This window comes from Parasteatoda tepidariorum, chromosome 4, assembly GCF_982258835.1.
Source record: "Parasteatoda tepidariorum strain Cologne lab strain chromosome 4, Ptep-v5.0, whole genome shotgun sequence".
NCBI lineage: Eukaryota > Metazoa > Arthropoda > Arachnida > Araneae > Theridiidae > Parasteatoda > Parasteatoda tepidariorum.
In genome coordinates, this window is record NC_141758.1 from 28,724,129 (window position 1) to 28,742,297 (window position 18,169).

An 18,169-nucleotide genomic window follows, 5' to 3' on the forward strand; every position below is an offset into this window, starting at 1 on the left:
AAGATAGTGCATATACTATGGAAAAAATCAATCACTCATTTTGTAGTCAAGACTTCAAAACACCATCCTTTTTGTAGTCCCTATTTAAAGACATAGCAATTTCTAAAGGAATTTCATGAAAAAGAAGTTCGTTTCTGAATTTAATAGTTCTTCATAAATTAAGTCTTAAATTAAAATAAAAGTTCAAGTAATGAGTAATGAGTTATAGGTTCATAAATTTCAATAAAAAATAACTAAATCATCTGAAAAAAAAACTTTTCTTAAATAATGTCAGTAAAAAGTAGAAATTTTTTTTTTCGATGTTTTAGTTATAATACTTGTTTTTCGCCCGAAAAAAGCAAGTTAAAATACTAAGTTTGAAAAGTAAGGAGGTACAAGCAAAAGGTACATACCTTTTAACTTGACATTCGTTACTTATGACGATCGAAAAGCATTGCCCATAATGGTTCACACTAACCTTTTCTATGTCAAAGTGCAAAATCGTAGCAAAAAACTGCGGCAGATCACTGATAAATATGTAAAAACACCACTCCATGCCAATTTGCGTGAATACAAGTGCCCAGAATGGTACTGATGCAAACACTTTCATCCAAGGAAATGATGGTATCTAAAATGAACAAAGGAAAAAATAAATTAATGTCAAGTAGAATACATACTTTTATATATTTAGGTAGCTCATGTTTATTAGTTTAAGCACACTTCTTTCGTCATTTCAGCTTCTTGATTTGATGAGATGTACTGTACTTCTTCTTGAGTAATCAGAGGATGAGATTCTGGAGAATCAGTGACAAAGAGGCACCAAATAACTACGACGATGCAGTTTGTGAAACCTCGAAATAAAATGGAAAAGGTTCTCGATAAGAAAACAATTTAAAATAAAATTTGTTCAGAAAAAAGCTATTAAAATGAAAGAAGTCGTCAATAAAATAAGTGGAACTTTTCTGAAAATAAAATTTAAAACTATGCCCCAATTCGAATTAAAGATACGGACAGCGTAGCTTCATTAGGAGGAATAAAAAATGTGCTGAAGCAGTGCTGTTGGCTGTAGTGTTATTTTTTATCGTCCAACGCATTAAGAATTGACTTTTCTTTAACATAAGTTCCTGTATAACCAAATCTGGTTCTAGAATAACAAACATCCACAGATTAGTTACTGGTTTTGATGTACCATATTATCTTTTAGCTTAGCTTAAAATCGCTACAGATTCCTGAAGGCTCTTTAAAGAATAAAAAAGAAGATACATCATTTTTAATACGTCCAGCATATTTTTCTGTAACAGAACAGCGCAAACTCATTAATTTTGAACTTAAGCATGGTTATAGTTACTCCATTCTGGTTAAAAGTATTTAGGATCATAACTTTTAGAAAATAGTATTTAATACGGACAGAAAATAATAGTCGAAAGTTACAGAAAAACATCATATGCACCATGGTTATAAACCATTTCACAGTTGCAACAAAAATGTTTTTCTGCGCTGGTCACAACTTCCCTGTGGTCATAATTAACTCACTTGACCCTATATAAAAATGTAAGCTTTTCTAGATATTAAGATAAGTTCGCCCACAACGCAGAGCAAGTTGACATCTCTGAATTTTCTAACCAAATGAAGCAATGTAATGTTTAAATCCAGGTATGACATCGGCGACTAAAAATGCAAAAATCTATTGATTAAAAACTATAATTAGCGACTTACTACAGCATATTTTTTCCAGAAAGTGTATGCAAAGAATGTTTTACTTTGATATGAATAATTTTGCTTTGATATGATTTCGCTATGCTTTCAATATAGTTTGGTATGAATTCGTTTTGATACGATTTCGCTTTGATATGAATAATTTGCAATGTAAGTCCTGGTGGTTACAATGATAGAATAATTAAAAAGATTAAATTTGTAAAACTCAATTGAGTTTCAACCACTTTTGAAATTTTTTTGTCACCCACGGTCGCAGTATACTGTTATAAATAAAGTAGTGGTCGAAGTGCTATGACAGTCTATGTTTCGATAAAACGAGATATTTTAACCACTTAGAATTAACCCTTGCGAAGGCCGAGGGAAGTATACTTACCACCACTTTTTTACCACTTTTAATTTAGATTTCCATTTGTTAATAACTTCAGCTTTCTTGAAGTGCGTTTGAATAAAATTGGTAAAAATTTGTTAGTTTAAAAACAATTTATAAAAGTTATAAAATAAGTAATTCTTATTGAAGTTTGTAGCATTTATAAAATTTATATAAATAAAGAAAAATAAAAGTCAATATTTCCGAATAGGCCGTGTTAAATATATTTACCACCAAATTGCATGTTTATAAGCTAAATGAGTTTTTTTTCTTATATCAATTACTATTCTTAAAACAATTCCAAAAATACTTTAATTTACCTTTACTAGAAATAAATAACCCATTAAAGGGTTAAATACGTTGTTAGTTTCGAACTAAATTAAAACTATTGCTTGTTAATTTAAAGCAAATTTTCAATCAATTTATAATTTTTTAAAAGATACCGCGCACACTAGTTGCTTAAGAGGATATCGGAATGCATTTGCACTAACACACTTTTCATATTCTTATACTGATAAAATCAATAGAATTTGGAATTATTACCAAACACGTAGAATACAGATGGCCATCCGTTTAATAAATCACTATTGCATAAAAGACCAGAGACTGTCATTCCTATGAGGGTGCCAAAACTCATTCCACTGCAAAGAGCTGCAGCAAAAAGACCTCTCTCTGAATCTGGTAACCACATTCCACTTAATGAATACAGCGCAGGCATCATTACACTCTGGAAAGAAAAAGCCACCGCGTTATAATAATCATCCGTTTTCGAGTCTTCAAAGCTACTGAATTTTTACTTCAGTAAATTTGCATTTAATAATTATAGAAAAAATAAATTCAGATTTTGTATTTATTTAGTTCATTCATTTTAACACTTTACCGACCGGTAGCAGTTCGAACATACTATGCCCTTTCACCGCCCGTTCAGCTGCAGATCGTCCCAGACACCGGCTCGGTTTCGGCCTAGACTGACGCGCGGAATTCACCACTAAATATCAAAAATTACAAATATGATATAAAATGCAACGTTAAATCATCAATATACTGGTTACTGTATTAAAAAGTAGGCGTAACTATCTTTCTTTAACTAATCTTACAAAATATTTTGCTACCACTTTATTAGAACTTTTCCAGAAAGCGGAGCAGTTGGCATCCCTGCCTTCATATCGATGAAAAAATCCCGACTTTCCTCGCAGGAAAATCTAGTCGCACCCAGCTGCACGATGAAAAATCCCGACTCTTTTCGCAGGAAAATCTGGTCGCACCCAGCTGCACTCGAGAAAACGACAGCTGAATTTTTTTCAGGGCATGCTGAATTGGTGGAAAACGTAGTCACCACAGATCGGTCAAAAGTCGATTAATCGACGACCGGTCGGTAAGCGCTGGGGAGCAAACGTCGAATAATCGACGGCCGGTCGGTATACGATGAGAACAAAACGTCGATTAATCGACGACCGGTCGGTAAGCGCTGAGAACAAAACGTCGATTAATCGACGGCCGGTCGGTAAAGTGTTAACAGATTTCGGTTCTGTACATAAGAGCTAAATTATTTATTCTAGTATCCAACGGAAGTAAAAGTAATTTTGCTATAAGATTAAACGTTACAAGTTTTTTTGCCCCATTTCTGTCTAGAGACCTTTATAACATGTTTACCAGCCGAGTACAGACATCACCTCCTTCATCAAAAAGCCTCCACACGGTCTTTTATAAGTAGTCCGCGCAGACTATTTAAAAAGTGAACCTGTTGTGCGCTTGAACCCAAAACCTTTTATAAAAGTAAATTGATTTTGATTGATATGATTGATATGAGTGAAATCTCGGTGTTAAGCGCGAAGCGCTTCTAACCGATTCATCTATACTGTTTTGGCATTTAGTCCAGAGGTCATATACAGTTCAAAGTTCTAAGTTAGGATCAGATAATAAGTCCATGATGAGGTGAGGCATGAGTTGATTCAGTATTACATCAGTTGTATGGGGAATTCCCCTGGATTAAAGTTGTGAGAAGATGCAGTACGTCTTGGTCCTTCAGCAAGTCTTTAAGTTCACTGATGAGGCTAACAAGTCTGTGGGCTGTAGAAGTAGGCGTGTCCTTGGTCGTTTTTCTCTTTCGACTGGGACGGGCCTCGCACCCAGTGAAATTTGAGGTGTGGTTTTGCATGCAGTTGCAGCATTTAGCTGGGGAGTCTCGGCTCTTTCTGCACTGGAATGAATAGTGCCCTTCGGCACATTTCATGCATCTTGGGCTGGAGGAACAGGAACGTTGGGTGTGGCCGAAACTCTGACATCGAAAACACTGCAGCGGCCGCCGGCCGCCGTGGTATTTCTCTATGCTGATCGGGATCTGCTTGATGCTCTCAATATGGTAGATCATCTCGTGATTGGCTAGCATTGGCATAACGATGAGGTACAGGGGGAGGGGCCTAAAGGCTTCACCCACTTTCTTCTTAAACTGGACTATTTTCAGGATTTCAATGTTCCGCTTCCCTAATTCAAGGGATATTTCATCTGTACTAAAATCATCAGGAAGGCCACGGATGAGGACTTTAGCATTTTTAACTGGCTGAGCTTTTTCTACTGAAGTGGAAGGCTCTGTGGCTTTGTTGGTAGTCTCCTCCGTAGGTTCTGATGCAGTAATAGGGGTGGGCTCCGGCATGAAAAGAGATTTAGGAGGAGTGCAGCTTTTCTGGGTCATGGATGGGTCAACATTTTCTGTAGCTGCGGCAGACTTTTTCTTCCTCTTCTTTCTCTTTTTAGCTGGTGGCTCTTTGTTGTTTCTATTTTGGATCTCAGGTTCAGAGGCTGATGCCTCTTCGTCTATATCCATATTCAAATCTTTACTGGAAGGAGTTGTGATATTATTCGGAACACTGTGCTCGGAAACGGGCTCAGTCTCTATTTCATTAGTAACACTACTTTCTGGGATGGTCACAGGGATTTCCGCTGTCTCAGTGATAGTTGTCTCCATTGTAGTTGAGGCAGTTGGCTTCTTTTGACTCGACTCAACAGTTTGAATTGCGGACACCGTTGCGTTAAAGAGTTCGTTGTAATATCTACTTGGTGTTGAGGTAGAAATCTCTCCAATGGAATCTCGCAGCTTACGAAGTTCCACGATATCAGTAGTTTGTTCTAGAAGAAACTTTGAGTAAAGTGCGTAGTTCATAGATCTGGCCGGTAAAAACCTTTTGACGATCGAAGATGTCTCATATAAGTCTGATGCTGGCATGCGGCCGGAAGGGAAAACTTTTCCGCCGCGGGCAGTTCGGTGATACGGCATAATTGCGGAGCAGAGAAAAACACGTCTTGTCTCTAGTAAGGCTTGAGCTGGTCCCTCCTCGGTCTCGCCTCTCCGGTCAGCATCTTTTATAAAAGTAATTGAGAGAAATTTATCATATATATTTGAGAATTGAATCTGTAGTGGTTGACAAGTGAATAAGGCAAACCAATCATATTCATAAATAAAACAAACTTTTAGTCATATATTTGCTACAACTTTCTTATTTTAACTAGATTTTGTATTAAGCGACTCGCTCGGAAAATGGATATCCTTCACAGTGGTCTGATCGGACTACCTTTAAAAAACCGTGTGGAGGCTTTCAGTTATAAGAGGCGTTGGTACAGGTGGTAATTCTGCATCTATCATTAAAAGTGGTAACAGATAAAGATAGAAACAAACTAAAATGTCTTATTTTAACAATAATTTAAGTTTTTAAATTTTAGAATACGTTTATTTCAATAAAAAAGACAACGTTTTCTGCACCCGGCTTGCGCTGACCACAGAGCTGACGTTAAATATCCTCAGTGGATTATAGTCCCCTTACCGTCAGGCTAACAGAGGGAGATTCTCGTTGTTTTCCTCTTCATGTAACGCAAACGTGGGTTAATTCCATCAAAAAGTCCTTCACGAAGGCAAATTTCTCCCAATACTTGATCCAGGAGTTCCCTTGTCTTCTGGATGGTTCAAAATTACAAGGCTACAGAGTTGAATATTAGTAATCGTAAACCCAAAAGTTGGGTCGGCTGCTCAACGACGGTTACAAGATTAAGTTGAGAGTCGTGGTCGCTCGTTATGGGTTATAATCTCCTTGCCGTCATGCTAACCGTGGGTGGTTCTCGTATTTTTCCTCTTCATGTAATGCAAGAGCTGGATAATTCCATAAAAAAGACATCCACGAAGCTCTCCACAAATTTCTGCAAATACTTGATCCAGGAATTCTAGTTTCAAAACCACAAGGCTACAGAGTTGAACATTGGTAGTCGTAAGCCCAAAATTGAGTTAACTGTTTAACGACTGTTATAAAATAAAATTCTGAGTAATTGGCGTTCCTGAATTATGCATGAAAACAGAATTTGTAAGGTTCTTAAAAAAATAACATAAGTTCGAAAATAAGCTGTGTATTATAGATACGAACTGAGTTGGCTGACTGTAGCTTATTCTAATATTCTCCTTATTTTTAAAAAAAAAATTATATATATCTTTCTTCAGTTAATGAATAGCTTCTATTTTGAGTTATTTGTTTGCTCTGCTTGTCGCTAGAAGTTACATTAAATATCAATGAAATTTTCAACCTAATTAGTTCTTGGATTACGTGCACTATAACTTACAGATACACTAATACCAATGAAATTAAATGCCTAGAAAATTTTAAATTATAAAAAATCAGAAAAAATTTATAAGATTCATTACTGTGAAATATTACCTGCGAAATTCCTAACAATACTCTTACTGTAACAATAGCTGTAACACTGTGATAGGCAGCAAGTGGTGTTAATAAAGTGATCACTGATGCAAGGAATGAGCCTATACCAAATACCCATTTACGGCTGTACAATTCAGCTAGTCTTCCAGAAACAATTTGACAACTACAATAACCATAAAAGTAAGCTCCAATTATAATGCCTTGAGTTGCCGGAGACCACAGAAATTCACCGTCCTAATGTTTTAAACAAATGAACAAATAAAAGATGTGATGAATTATCTCTAAAAGAGAGAAAAAATTTCATTATTGATCAAAATGTGTAGCTTTTAAATCAGTTGGTTAAAGGGGAGGGTTGGTTAAAGGTCAGTTGGTCAGGAGTTGGTTAAAGGGGAGCTAGCATATTTCAGCGATGCCAACTTGCTCCGATTTGTAAAAAATATTTTTTAAGTGGTATCGAAATGAATTATTTAGTATTTTTCATTCTAAGTATCACTTCATTTAAAAAAAAAGTATAATATGAAATGTAACTGTTAAGCATTTACCTCATGGTGATAACAAAAAAGAAAGCGTGATTGTCCTTATTCTACAAGTTTTACTAAGTGAATTTGTTACTTAAGTTAATTGGCTACCAATTTATTGAAAATTTGGCATCTCTATTTTTTTTTGTGATCTGGCAATCGGTTTTAGTAGTATAGTAATAACACATATGATTTAAGTCGTATCTACGTGACTTTGTAACCACAACAAATGGTTAAACTATTTTACAAAACATTCGTATTATCAAAAATAATTTTCGAGTACAATTTTCTAATACTAATTAATAAACGATCGCTATTCAGATTTACCTTTGTTTTAACTCTAGGCTGACTTCCATTTCTGTTGAGGGTATCGTTGTAGCTGCAATAAAGACCATTTGATTGTGATTCGTTCCTTACGTCACTATAAACAGCAGAACTGTTGACCATGGCTACTATAGCTACATTTAGATTAACTCTAAGTGTAAAGTTTGCTATCAGGGAAAGGAAGCAAATTGCAGAAAAGTAATGACGAATTCCTTGCATTCCTGTAAATAAAATTTTTTTTCGATAAGTTTGCTACGCATTTACATCACTCTAGTCGTTAGAGCGATCCAAAGTTTGACTCCATTGAGTTTTTAGTAATCATTAATGCTGCTTTATTAATTAAACAACATTAAGTTGAAAATTGTAATGTTCATGTAAATTTCCTCCTCAAGGAGATCGCATTTTAAAGTTTTCATTACTGAAAAAAACTATTTGACCGTTTTTAGTCTGCAATTTGGATTTTGTCATTTAAAATTATGTAGATCAAAATGGTGTAAAAATTTGTATAAATTGCAATTTAACTTTTTCCGACCACTAGTAAATTGAATAATATGTATTGATAAAAACTATAATTAAAATTGCCGACCCGGTGGCCGAGTGGTTAGTGTGCCTGACTGCGGAGCAGCTGGTCGAGGGTTCGAATCCTGCTCAGGGCATGGATGTTTCTTTCTCTCTGTATTCTATGTCCTTCCTTCTTTGCGTGTGATTGTGTGAATGTGACCCGCCCTATAAACGTGGTTGTGTGACGTGGCGACGCTGCTCCACCGCCGTGGCTTCGCCACAGGTGCCCACTGGGTAACGAGAAGAAAGTAGCAGTTCTGGAATTCCTGTGGCCAAAGGGACAACCCCCATGTGCCCGCCATTTAAAAAAATAATAAAAATTAAATTTATCATTCCTAAACTAGTATGAGTAAGGATTATATATTTTACATAAAACAGAGGTGTCAACTGCTCCGGACACGCCTAAATAAATAACAAAACGGTAAATTTTGCTAATAATTGACTATTTATGCTTGCTTTTTAAAAGGTATAGCATTTCATAAATGTTGATTTCTGCTACTCGCTTTGATCTACCTTGCTGTAAGGTACATAAATGTTCCTATTTCCTATTTAAATTTTGAATCTGAGTACCAGCCTAATAATAAAGGCTTTAGCTCATTCATCTGAGAGAAAAAAGTTTGTAAATTCGGAGCGAAGCTCCGAGATAATATGGGGTAGATGTTAAAAGGGTGTAGTGGCTATTTTCTCGTCTTCACTGGTTTGGTCTGGACATCAGAGAACAAGGCTCTTTCCCTGCATGATGGAATTTAGAAGCGCCATTGCTTCTTCGTCTTTTAGCAGATTCTGCAGCTCCTTAATGATGGATATAAGTCTAATGGATGTTGAGACTGGAGAGGAGATTTTCCGTTGTTTTTGGAATTTTTTCCTGGGGCGGGCCTCGCACCCAGAAAAATTGGCAGTATGATCCTTGTTGCAGTTGCAACATTTTGGAGGTGTTGATCTTTCTTTACGGCATTCGTAAGAGAAGTGGCTTTCGGCGCACTTTAGGCATCTCGGCTGCGCCGAGCATGCACTTTGTGCGTGGCCGTAGGCCTGACATCTATAGCATTGGACGGCACCTCTTCCGCCGCGAAATCTTTCCACAATCACGGGGAAATTTTCGATGTGCTCGATGTGGTATACTCGATGATGATTGGCTGAGTCCTTGATGATCGCTAGGAAAAGTGGGAGGAGCCTAAAGGCCCCGCCCTCTGGCTTCTTGAATTGCACGATCTTTAGGATTTCTAAGTTCAACTTCTCTATTTCTAGAGAAATTTTGGAAATATCAAAGTCTTTTGGAAGGCCCCGGAAAAGAAACTTCCTATTTCTCTTGATTGAAGGAGTTTTATCATCAGTGGGAGTCTTATCCGAAGGTTCAGGCAAAGATGGAGTCGGGAGGGGTTCAGGAGTAGGTTCAGAGCGCTTGCTCTTCTTCTTCTTCTTTTTCCTCTTTTTCTCCGGTCTTTTCGAATCAGGATCAACTTTTGTGGGGATTTCGGAGGCTGTTGCCTCTTCCATCTGTTCCGATTCCTTTGAGGCATCCTCGCTAGTAGATTCGGTGGCTTTCACTTCCTCTAGTAGTTCGGGCTCTGGTGTGATTTTTGGCCCTAGAAAGGGCCTTTCATGAGTTGGGGTAGTAGTGGGGCTTTCCACTGAAGTACTCGGTGTTTCAGGCGTGGTTGGAACTGTGACTTGATTTCCCGAGAAGTAGGGTCTAGAAGCTCCTTCCGGTACGATGAAGTCCGGGAGGCAACTGATGCCATTTGCTGATTGGAGTAGGAAATTCCCATATTTGGTTTCGAAGATGTCGCCAGGCTTACTATCCGGGCTAATGTAGTCAGGATACAAGATCTGTTTAGGTACAGGGGAATGCTGCAACGTCGGTGAGGAAGACATAGTCTTACCTCCCCTTCCACGGCGTGAGTACATGATAGCTTGAGCGCGGTTATAAAACAACCTTACTCAGAGAAGTCTCGAGCTGGAATCGGTACATAAATGTTCTCTTCTCTTTATTTAACTAAAACTGGGTGCCTGGGCCGCACAGCGGCCCCTAACCCATTCATCATGAAGTATTTACAAGTTGAATTAAAAAATATTTTGAATTATGCAGCATTTAGGTAGCATTACGGAAGATTAAGCATATTTGCTTGATTAATTAAACATGATTTGATATTTAATATAAGTCATGATTTATGCAATAATCAGAAATTTTCGTGAATATAAAAAGCACAATTGATATTTAAGCATTGATTGGTATTAAATTTGATGCAATCATAGGTTGTGATTAAAATATGAATTAAATTAATGTATAAACAATTACAATTGATATTTTAGCATTGAATGGAATTTAAATTTGATGCATTCATAAGTTATGATAAATTATGAGTAAAATTAGAATATATGCAAATGCGATTGACAATTTAGCATTGAATAAAGTTAGAATTGTGTAATTTTAAGTTGTAAAACAAATATAACATGATATATGATAAATTTACAGAAGTTTTGTTTAATATTGGTGTCGCCATCTATCGGACACAGTTTGCTATTTAATTGAGCTGTTTTACTTTTTTCATTGAAGAAGAGTTTGATAATCTACATATTACACTAATGCAAGAGTTCAGAATGAATAGTCCGGAATTGGGCATGACTATGACATTATGGAGCATTATCTCTAATGATTCTTTGCAGTAATTGGAGTACCTCTTCATTCTTTATGAGTTCCTGCAGTTCTTTTATTATTATGACGAGTCTGCGAGCCATACCGGCTGTTGTTGTGGGAATCGGGCGAGAGCCCTTCCTAGTGGGACGGGCTATGGTACATAAATGTTATAAATTGGTGAATTATATAAGTCTACGAATTATTTAGAAATAGTGGTGGGTAAAAATCTACTAAACTGAATTTATTAAACCAAGAATCACAATTGATAAACTACCACTTTGAAATATATATTTGCTGTCCGGAGCAAGTTGGCATCTCGTATAAAATAATCTTTACATATAAGAGTTTCATAACTATTTGCAAAAAGTTAGTGATTCGCTAAATGAGATGCAGAGAGTAAAATACTCAAAAAGTGAAATTTAACATTAAAGATAGTCAAAAGCTTCCACTGATCTTCCAACTAAACTATTGGGGCCAGATTTCTCAGATTGTGGCTGCCCATTTCGAGGGTTAAAAATCCAAACTAGAGAGACAAAGAGTTGTTAATTCAGAGAAAGTACAATTTTGTATCGAATTTCGTTCAGTAAAACGTCGGCACTACTTATTTAGTATGTGTAAAATTTAGATTTTGAAAGTAGCCCCTGAATCTCACAGTAAATCTGATTGAGACTGGATCATTCCATTTATTTCAAAGGTGGGGAAAGTAGAATTTACTGCGTATCACTTCGGTGCAGGAACTATACAGTAAATCCGATTCCAATATCTTCTTTGAAGACCCATAAGCTCCTATTCTTTCTGCAAGTAGATTTTTTAAATTAAAACGGTGGTGCCATATATCAATTTCGGATTTAAATATACATTTCTAATAAGTTTTAAATTAGTCTAATATTTTAAAGGTAATATTTTTTACATTTTTTTAAATCGTAACTAATTTTATATAGTGTCTGAAATATTTTTTTATATTTCTTCATGTATTTTTATGAAATTGAGGTATCTAGGTTAAATCTAGAAAGATTAATCATAGTATAGAATTGCTCTGCCCGGTATACATTTGCCCGGTATACATTTTCCCGGTATACCCTACCCTGATGTTTTTTAAGGTCAAGGGCCACTGCCCGGTATACCCTACACTGATGTTTTTTAAGGTCAACGACCAATGCCCGGTATACCCTACACTGATGGTTTTTAAAGTCAACGGCCAATGTCCGGTATACATTTGCCCGGTATACCCTACACTGATGTTTTTTGAGGTCAAGGGCTACTGCCCGGTATACATTCGCCCGGTATACCCTACACTGATGTTTTTTTAAGGTTAAGGGCCACTGCCCGGTATACATTTGCCCGGTATACACTACACTAATATTTTTTAAAAGGTCAATGGCCACTACCCGGTATACCCTACACTGGTGTTTTTTTAAGGTCAAGGGCCACTGTCCGGTATACATTTGCCCGGTATACCTACACTGATGTTCTTTTGAAGTCAAGGGCCACTGCCCGGTATACATTTGCCCGGCAAGCCCGACACTGCTGTTCTTTTTTAAGGTCAAGGGCCACTGCCCGGTACACATTTGCCCGATACTCCAAACACTGATGTTTCTCCTAATCTATCGTCAGTAAGTATTAAAATATCGAATAAATGTAATTATATCCACGAATAAATTAATATAGAATCGGATGTAATTAATATTTCGGACATTCACCAAAGCGACTATGTGATTGTCAACATTCACCGGTGAAAGTCAACAACCACCAATTTTGGTCATTCCCAGTAACCTGCACATCATTTACATAATAACCTCATCAGGACGTTTATTTCATACTTTGCCTAAATAACATCCAGCATTATATATAATACTTAGGCAATGTGTGAAATATAAATCATTTCATACTTTGCCGGCTAGTTGTATAATGCCGGATATCATATTTTGTCGGTAACAGATATAAAAATTGATTTAAAAAAAAACATAAGTACAACACTTCAAAAAAATTACTACGAAAAATACTACATCCCTAGTTTTTAGTCCAACAATACTTGCCATACATACTATTGAAAATACTACGTATGGCAACGCTGGTGAAAGTAAATTCCGACGCATGCGCAGTAAATTCTGCTTTCCCCACCTTTGAAATAAATGGAATGATTCAGTCTCAATCAGATTTACTGTGAGATTCAGGGGCTAGTGATTTTGAACAATAAAATTTCATTTAAATCTTCTTCTTCTTTATTCACCTTAGCTGGGCACCTGGACCGCGCAGCGGCCCCTATCCCATCCATCATGATTTTATGAGTAGGTGTAGTAAAAACTTTTTGTGTTCAGCAGACTGCGGGGTGAATATTTTCGTTTAAGTCAAAGATGTCAATTTGTGGTGCTATCACGGGAATGTTTTTTCTAATGGTAGCCAAATGGGCGCGAAATAACTTTTTAGTTTTAAAAATTTATACCCGTCAAAACTTAATAATTATTTTGCAGAAGTCGGAACAATTGGGCATCCATTTTTGGTGAGTGAATAAATCAAATTAATGTGATAATTCACTGATTAGATATTTAAGCGTTCCGTTTTTCTTTTTACGCTCTATACAAGGATTTTAAAGAACTAAAAATGCACAAAAGGAAGGAAAAATCGGAAGTAAATAATTAGTTGCCAAACTCGAATGTTTAACCACTCCCCAATTTTTAAATGTACTGTTAAATTTCACAACGTAAAAGTTCTTATTTTGCTAGTTCTTTTCTATATGATGCATGAATGTATAGGACAAAAAAAAAGGCAATCAATAAGTTCTGTTAATGAACTTTTGGGTTAAACCCAACTTTTGGGTTTACGATCAATAAGTTCTGTTCTGGAAGATATAGTAATATTCATAATATATTTAAAGCAGAGAAAACTTTAATGGCCGTTGTGAAATAATTTTTCTAGTGATAGCAACATTAGCGTTTTGGCCTATTAAATCTTAAAGTTTAAAGTTTCAAAAAATAAAGAAAGAAATAAAATAAATAAATAAACTTCCACGACAAATCAATAGTTAGTAAGACATGTACCTAACATCGATTTGTTGGCTAATTATGCTAATAGATATTCAAATAGAATTTGTTTTTTGAAAATTCTTCCAAAATTTATTGTTGTTTTACTTCCACTTTGAAAAATCTTTTTCAACGACTGTACAAGTTGGCAGGTGTGTATATTAACAATTGTTTAGTTTCTTCTATTAATTTAATTTTATAAAGGAATTTTAAGCAATCTACTTATCCCTCAAAATTTATATTTTCCAATTGCAAAAACACATTTTTGGTATATTTGTCTTTTCTCCCTCAATCAGTATTACAGGGGAATTACGAAAGCAAATAAAAAAAATTGTACAGGAAATTCAATGGAATAAAATTAAACCTTTCATATTTTTTGTTAATTCTCACGACATTTTAAATTATGGGAGTTGAAGTATGTAAGTAAAGGTTTTTTATTTAAGTCGCTATAGAGTTGCACAATGGGCTATTGGCTATGGTCTGGGAAGCATTCTTGAGGATGATCCGTAGTCCTAACTTGTGATGTCCACTACCTCAATTTAAACATAGAAGTAAAAAGGAAGGAAATTTTCTACAGATCCCTGGACTGCTCAGAAACCGACCACGATACCTTCGATTCCACAGATTTGTACGAACATGTATTGTATATTTTATTTTATAACTGTTGTTGAACAGCCGACCCAATAGTTTTGGGTTTACGACTACTAATGTTCAACTATGTAGCCTTGTAATTTTGAACTCAATCCAGAAGACAAGGGAATTACTGGATCAAGTATTGAGAGAAATTTGCCTTCGTGGAGGATTTTTTGATGGAACTAACCCGCATTTACGTTACATTCAGAGAAAAAACCAAGAAAACCTCCTAGGGTTAACCTAACGGCAAGGGGAATCCAAGCCATGATTCGTCTACCACTGTTAATGTTTCAGATCAGCACTGTGGTCGGTGCAAGCCGAATGCGGAATTCGTATCGCCCAGTCATCGCCCCGGTTCACCACACCCGGTTCCACATCACCCGGTTCACCACATTGGATGGCAAACGCTCCATTCCCTAAGCCATCGCGGCTCATGTATTGTATATTGTATGTACTCGGCGGATCTTAAATGAGTCAAGGATAGAACCCCGGCCTCTTCGGAGTGCGATTCACTAGCCACTGGACTACCACAGCCCACGAGGGAGTAGAGACAAAGTAGTGTTTGATATGAACATTTGAAAGCGTAAAATGTTGGCAGCTTTGTAAGAAGGTTTAAAAACAAAAATCTTACCTGTGTTTTTCTTCTCTTTAATGAGCACAGGTTAAAATCTTTAAAATCAACTTATTTCAATCCACTGATTATAGTTGTAACCAGATTTTATTTTTATGTATATTTTTTTTTTTTTTTACGAAAAGCTGTGTTAAGTTTTTTGTGAGAAGAGCCGTAAGTGTGGGAAATCATGTTGAAACTATAAAACATCTTTTTCATTCATTCTTTTCTGAAGGTTCATGCATTCAAAACTAAATTTATGGGTGATGTTGGGCCTGTTCGACCTTGGCAGGGGTGAAACAATCCGTATCCTGAAGCTTTTGTCACGAGCGTCACACATAGTTAAATTGCGTGATTGTGACGTAGGAATGTTTTGCATATTAAGTCCCACTGAGAAACTGTAGCTTCACTAATATTTTTTAATCGTGAGTTCTGATGATTTTTTTTTGAAGAAAAATATGAGCTTAGTTACTTCAAATTAAATTAATTTTTGAAAAATAAATAAATAAATACGAAAACAAGTCTGACTCAGTTCAACAAATACGAATAGCATTACATAAATCGAATGCAGTTAATATATTATGATAAATTATAAAACTGATGTCTTGCAGTGTTGCTTTTAAGTACACAAGTTATTGTTCTAAAACTTCGAAATCTTAAAAAAAAATATTTTAATTCAAATATTTTTAGATATAATAAAATTAACACAAAGTGCTCTGCAGAATTTATTTAAATGTCAGAATCTATTAAAATTTGGATATTAAGTCTATCTAAATATCTGATATTTTTACAACAAATTGGTATTGTTTCCAAATAATTGAATCAATGAGTTCGAAGACAAGTCATCTCTAATAAAACTAATTTTGAAAGAGACTAAAAATTGAATAGTAAGTATTAATTCGATACACAGAGCGTTTTTTTTTAAATTTTTAATATTGAAAACTGGCTGGTTGCAAAATAACCCAACGCCTCCTATAACTGAAAGCCTCCACACGGTTTTATATGGAAAGTCCGATCAGACCACTATGAAGGATATCCACTTTACGAACGAGTCACTTAATACGAAATCTAATTAAATTAAAAAGTGGTAGCAAATATATGACAAAAATTTGTTTTATTTATGAATATTATTGGTTTGCCTTATTCACTTGTCTACCACTACAGATTCAATTCTCAAATATATATGATAAATTTCTCTCAATTACTTCCTCGAAAGGCATCATTTCAACAAATTAAATAGAAACTTCTTTATTAAAGACGCCACCTGCAATACCGCAAATTTTAATGATATTTTCGACTGCATAAATCTCAAAGAGGATGCAAAAATTCGACCCATTGCACACTTCTACACTTCTGATATCATACTAACATTTAACAACACAAACACTCACTGACGGCCGGGTCTCTACTTAACTGAGCCACATTTACTTACACATATACACACATCCTCACAATCCTTTAACTCGCCCCCTCTTGTATGTATTTCCAAACTGTAAATATTCATTAGTGTTCATTTTCCCATTGTACTTTAATTTTACCTTTTTCATGTACATTTTTATTACTTATAATATTGTCATTGCCTAATAATGGCAAAGTGCCATTTTTCTTTTCTCAAGAACTCCATTTGCTCCCCAAACTTTAATTTTGTCATGTATGTCTCTAAGTTAACTTCAAGATGAATGGGAAAAGGGCCGTAAGGCCTCAGACGCCCAGTTCCACTACAACGAACGAACGAACTTCCTCGAAAGGTTTTGGGTTCATGCGCACAACTAGTTCACTCTTTAAATAGTCTGCGCGGACTACTTATGAAAGACCGTGTGGAGGCTTTTTGATGCAGGAGGTGATGGATAACCTCGCTTAATTTCTCAATTTAAAAATAATTAGAACTTGGAGATGGTTGGTTTTCAGAAAAAATCTTAAAATGAATACTATACCTAATTTTAAACTAGCGAAATTATTAGTAGTTTGTCATTTAGAGATGAAATAAAGACTTGATTTAATATTAAAAGCGCCTTAGGGGTCATTTTAATCATATTTTACAATCTCCTCTTCTTTCTGTTTTAAGATACGAGTGAGATTTGAAGCTGACTTTTTATATTGATTATTGACATCCTGACTTTTTAAAAATTGCTTCTAGCTAATTGCTTCTGCTACTGTATCAAAATTTCATTCGTTCATGTTCATCAAAAAACGTTGAATGCCACGCTAATTTTACATGGCTTCTCGGCCAAACGGTAAATAACTACAAACTTAATTTGCAAATATTAGACAAATTTTTATAGTTTTTTAAGAGGTTTAGCATGACATAACAGAAAAAAAGTGGGGACAGTGTTCGGCAAAATATGCCACTGGGAACAAGCGTTGTTCTGAAGTTACTTAGCGTTGTTTCAATAACTGAGATGGAAAAATATTAGTTTTGAAATTTTTTTCTCTTCCAATAGTATATATGAAATTTTGAAAGAGAAGAGTTTCTTTGCATCTAGCACAGCCATCACCTCCTACATCAAAAAGCCTCCACACGGTCTTTTATAAGTAGTCCGCGCAGACTGTTTAAAAAGTGAACCAGTTGTGAGCATGAACTCAAAACTTTTTATCAAAGTAATTGTGAGAAATTTGTCATATATATTTGAGAATTGAATCTGTAGTGGTTGACAAGTGAATAAGGCAAATTAATAATATTCATAAATCATAAAAAGAATTTGGTCATATTTGCTACCACTTTCTTATTTTAACTAGATTTTGTATTAAATGACTCGTTCGGAAAGTGGATATTCTTCATAGTGATCTGATCGGACTACCTATAAAAACCGTGGGGAGGCGTTGGCACAGCTCACGAAAATTTCATAGGTGGCTGTATATTGGATGACTACACAAATATATATATAAAAAAAGAAAACATCGTGGTTCCTAATATATTGCAATCAGCAAGGATACAGAAACACGTGCAATAAAATGGAACGACAATGCTGTGGTAACAATTGTTACTAATAACGGTACCATTTTGCCCCTTGTAAATTCCAAACGATACTGTCGCAAAGAAAGTAAAGAAGTTTTTTTTAAACATTTTTTAATATATATATAACCGCTGTTGAACAGCCGACCCAAT

The 18,169-nt window shown here is 35.5% G+C and overlaps 1 protein-coding gene across 1 annotated transcript in view; it reads right to left on the reverse strand.

The window, feature by feature from the left end:
• The window catches only part of LOC107441738 (putative inorganic phosphate cotransporter), a 32,134-nt gene extending 16,801 nt beyond the window's left edge, over positions 1 to 15,333 (reverse strand). The window contains exons 1-6 of the mRNA XM_071182093.2: positions 15,085 to 15,333; positions 7,605 to 7,822; positions 6,760 to 6,993; positions 2,606 to 2,789; positions 700 to 830; positions 458 to 607 (exon numbers count right to left, since the gene is read on the reverse strand). Coding sequence (XP_071038194.2) covers positions 458 to 607; positions 700 to 830; positions 2,606 to 2,789; positions 6,760 to 6,993; positions 7,605 to 7,820 — 915 coding nt within the window. The 5' untranslated portion in view covers positions 7,821 to 7,822; positions 15,085 to 15,333. The remainder of the gene's footprint in view (positions 1 to 457; positions 608 to 699; positions 831 to 2,605; positions 2,790 to 6,759; positions 6,994 to 7,604; positions 7,823 to 15,084) is intronic.
• Positions 15,334 to 18,169: the final 2,836 nt, after the last annotated feature.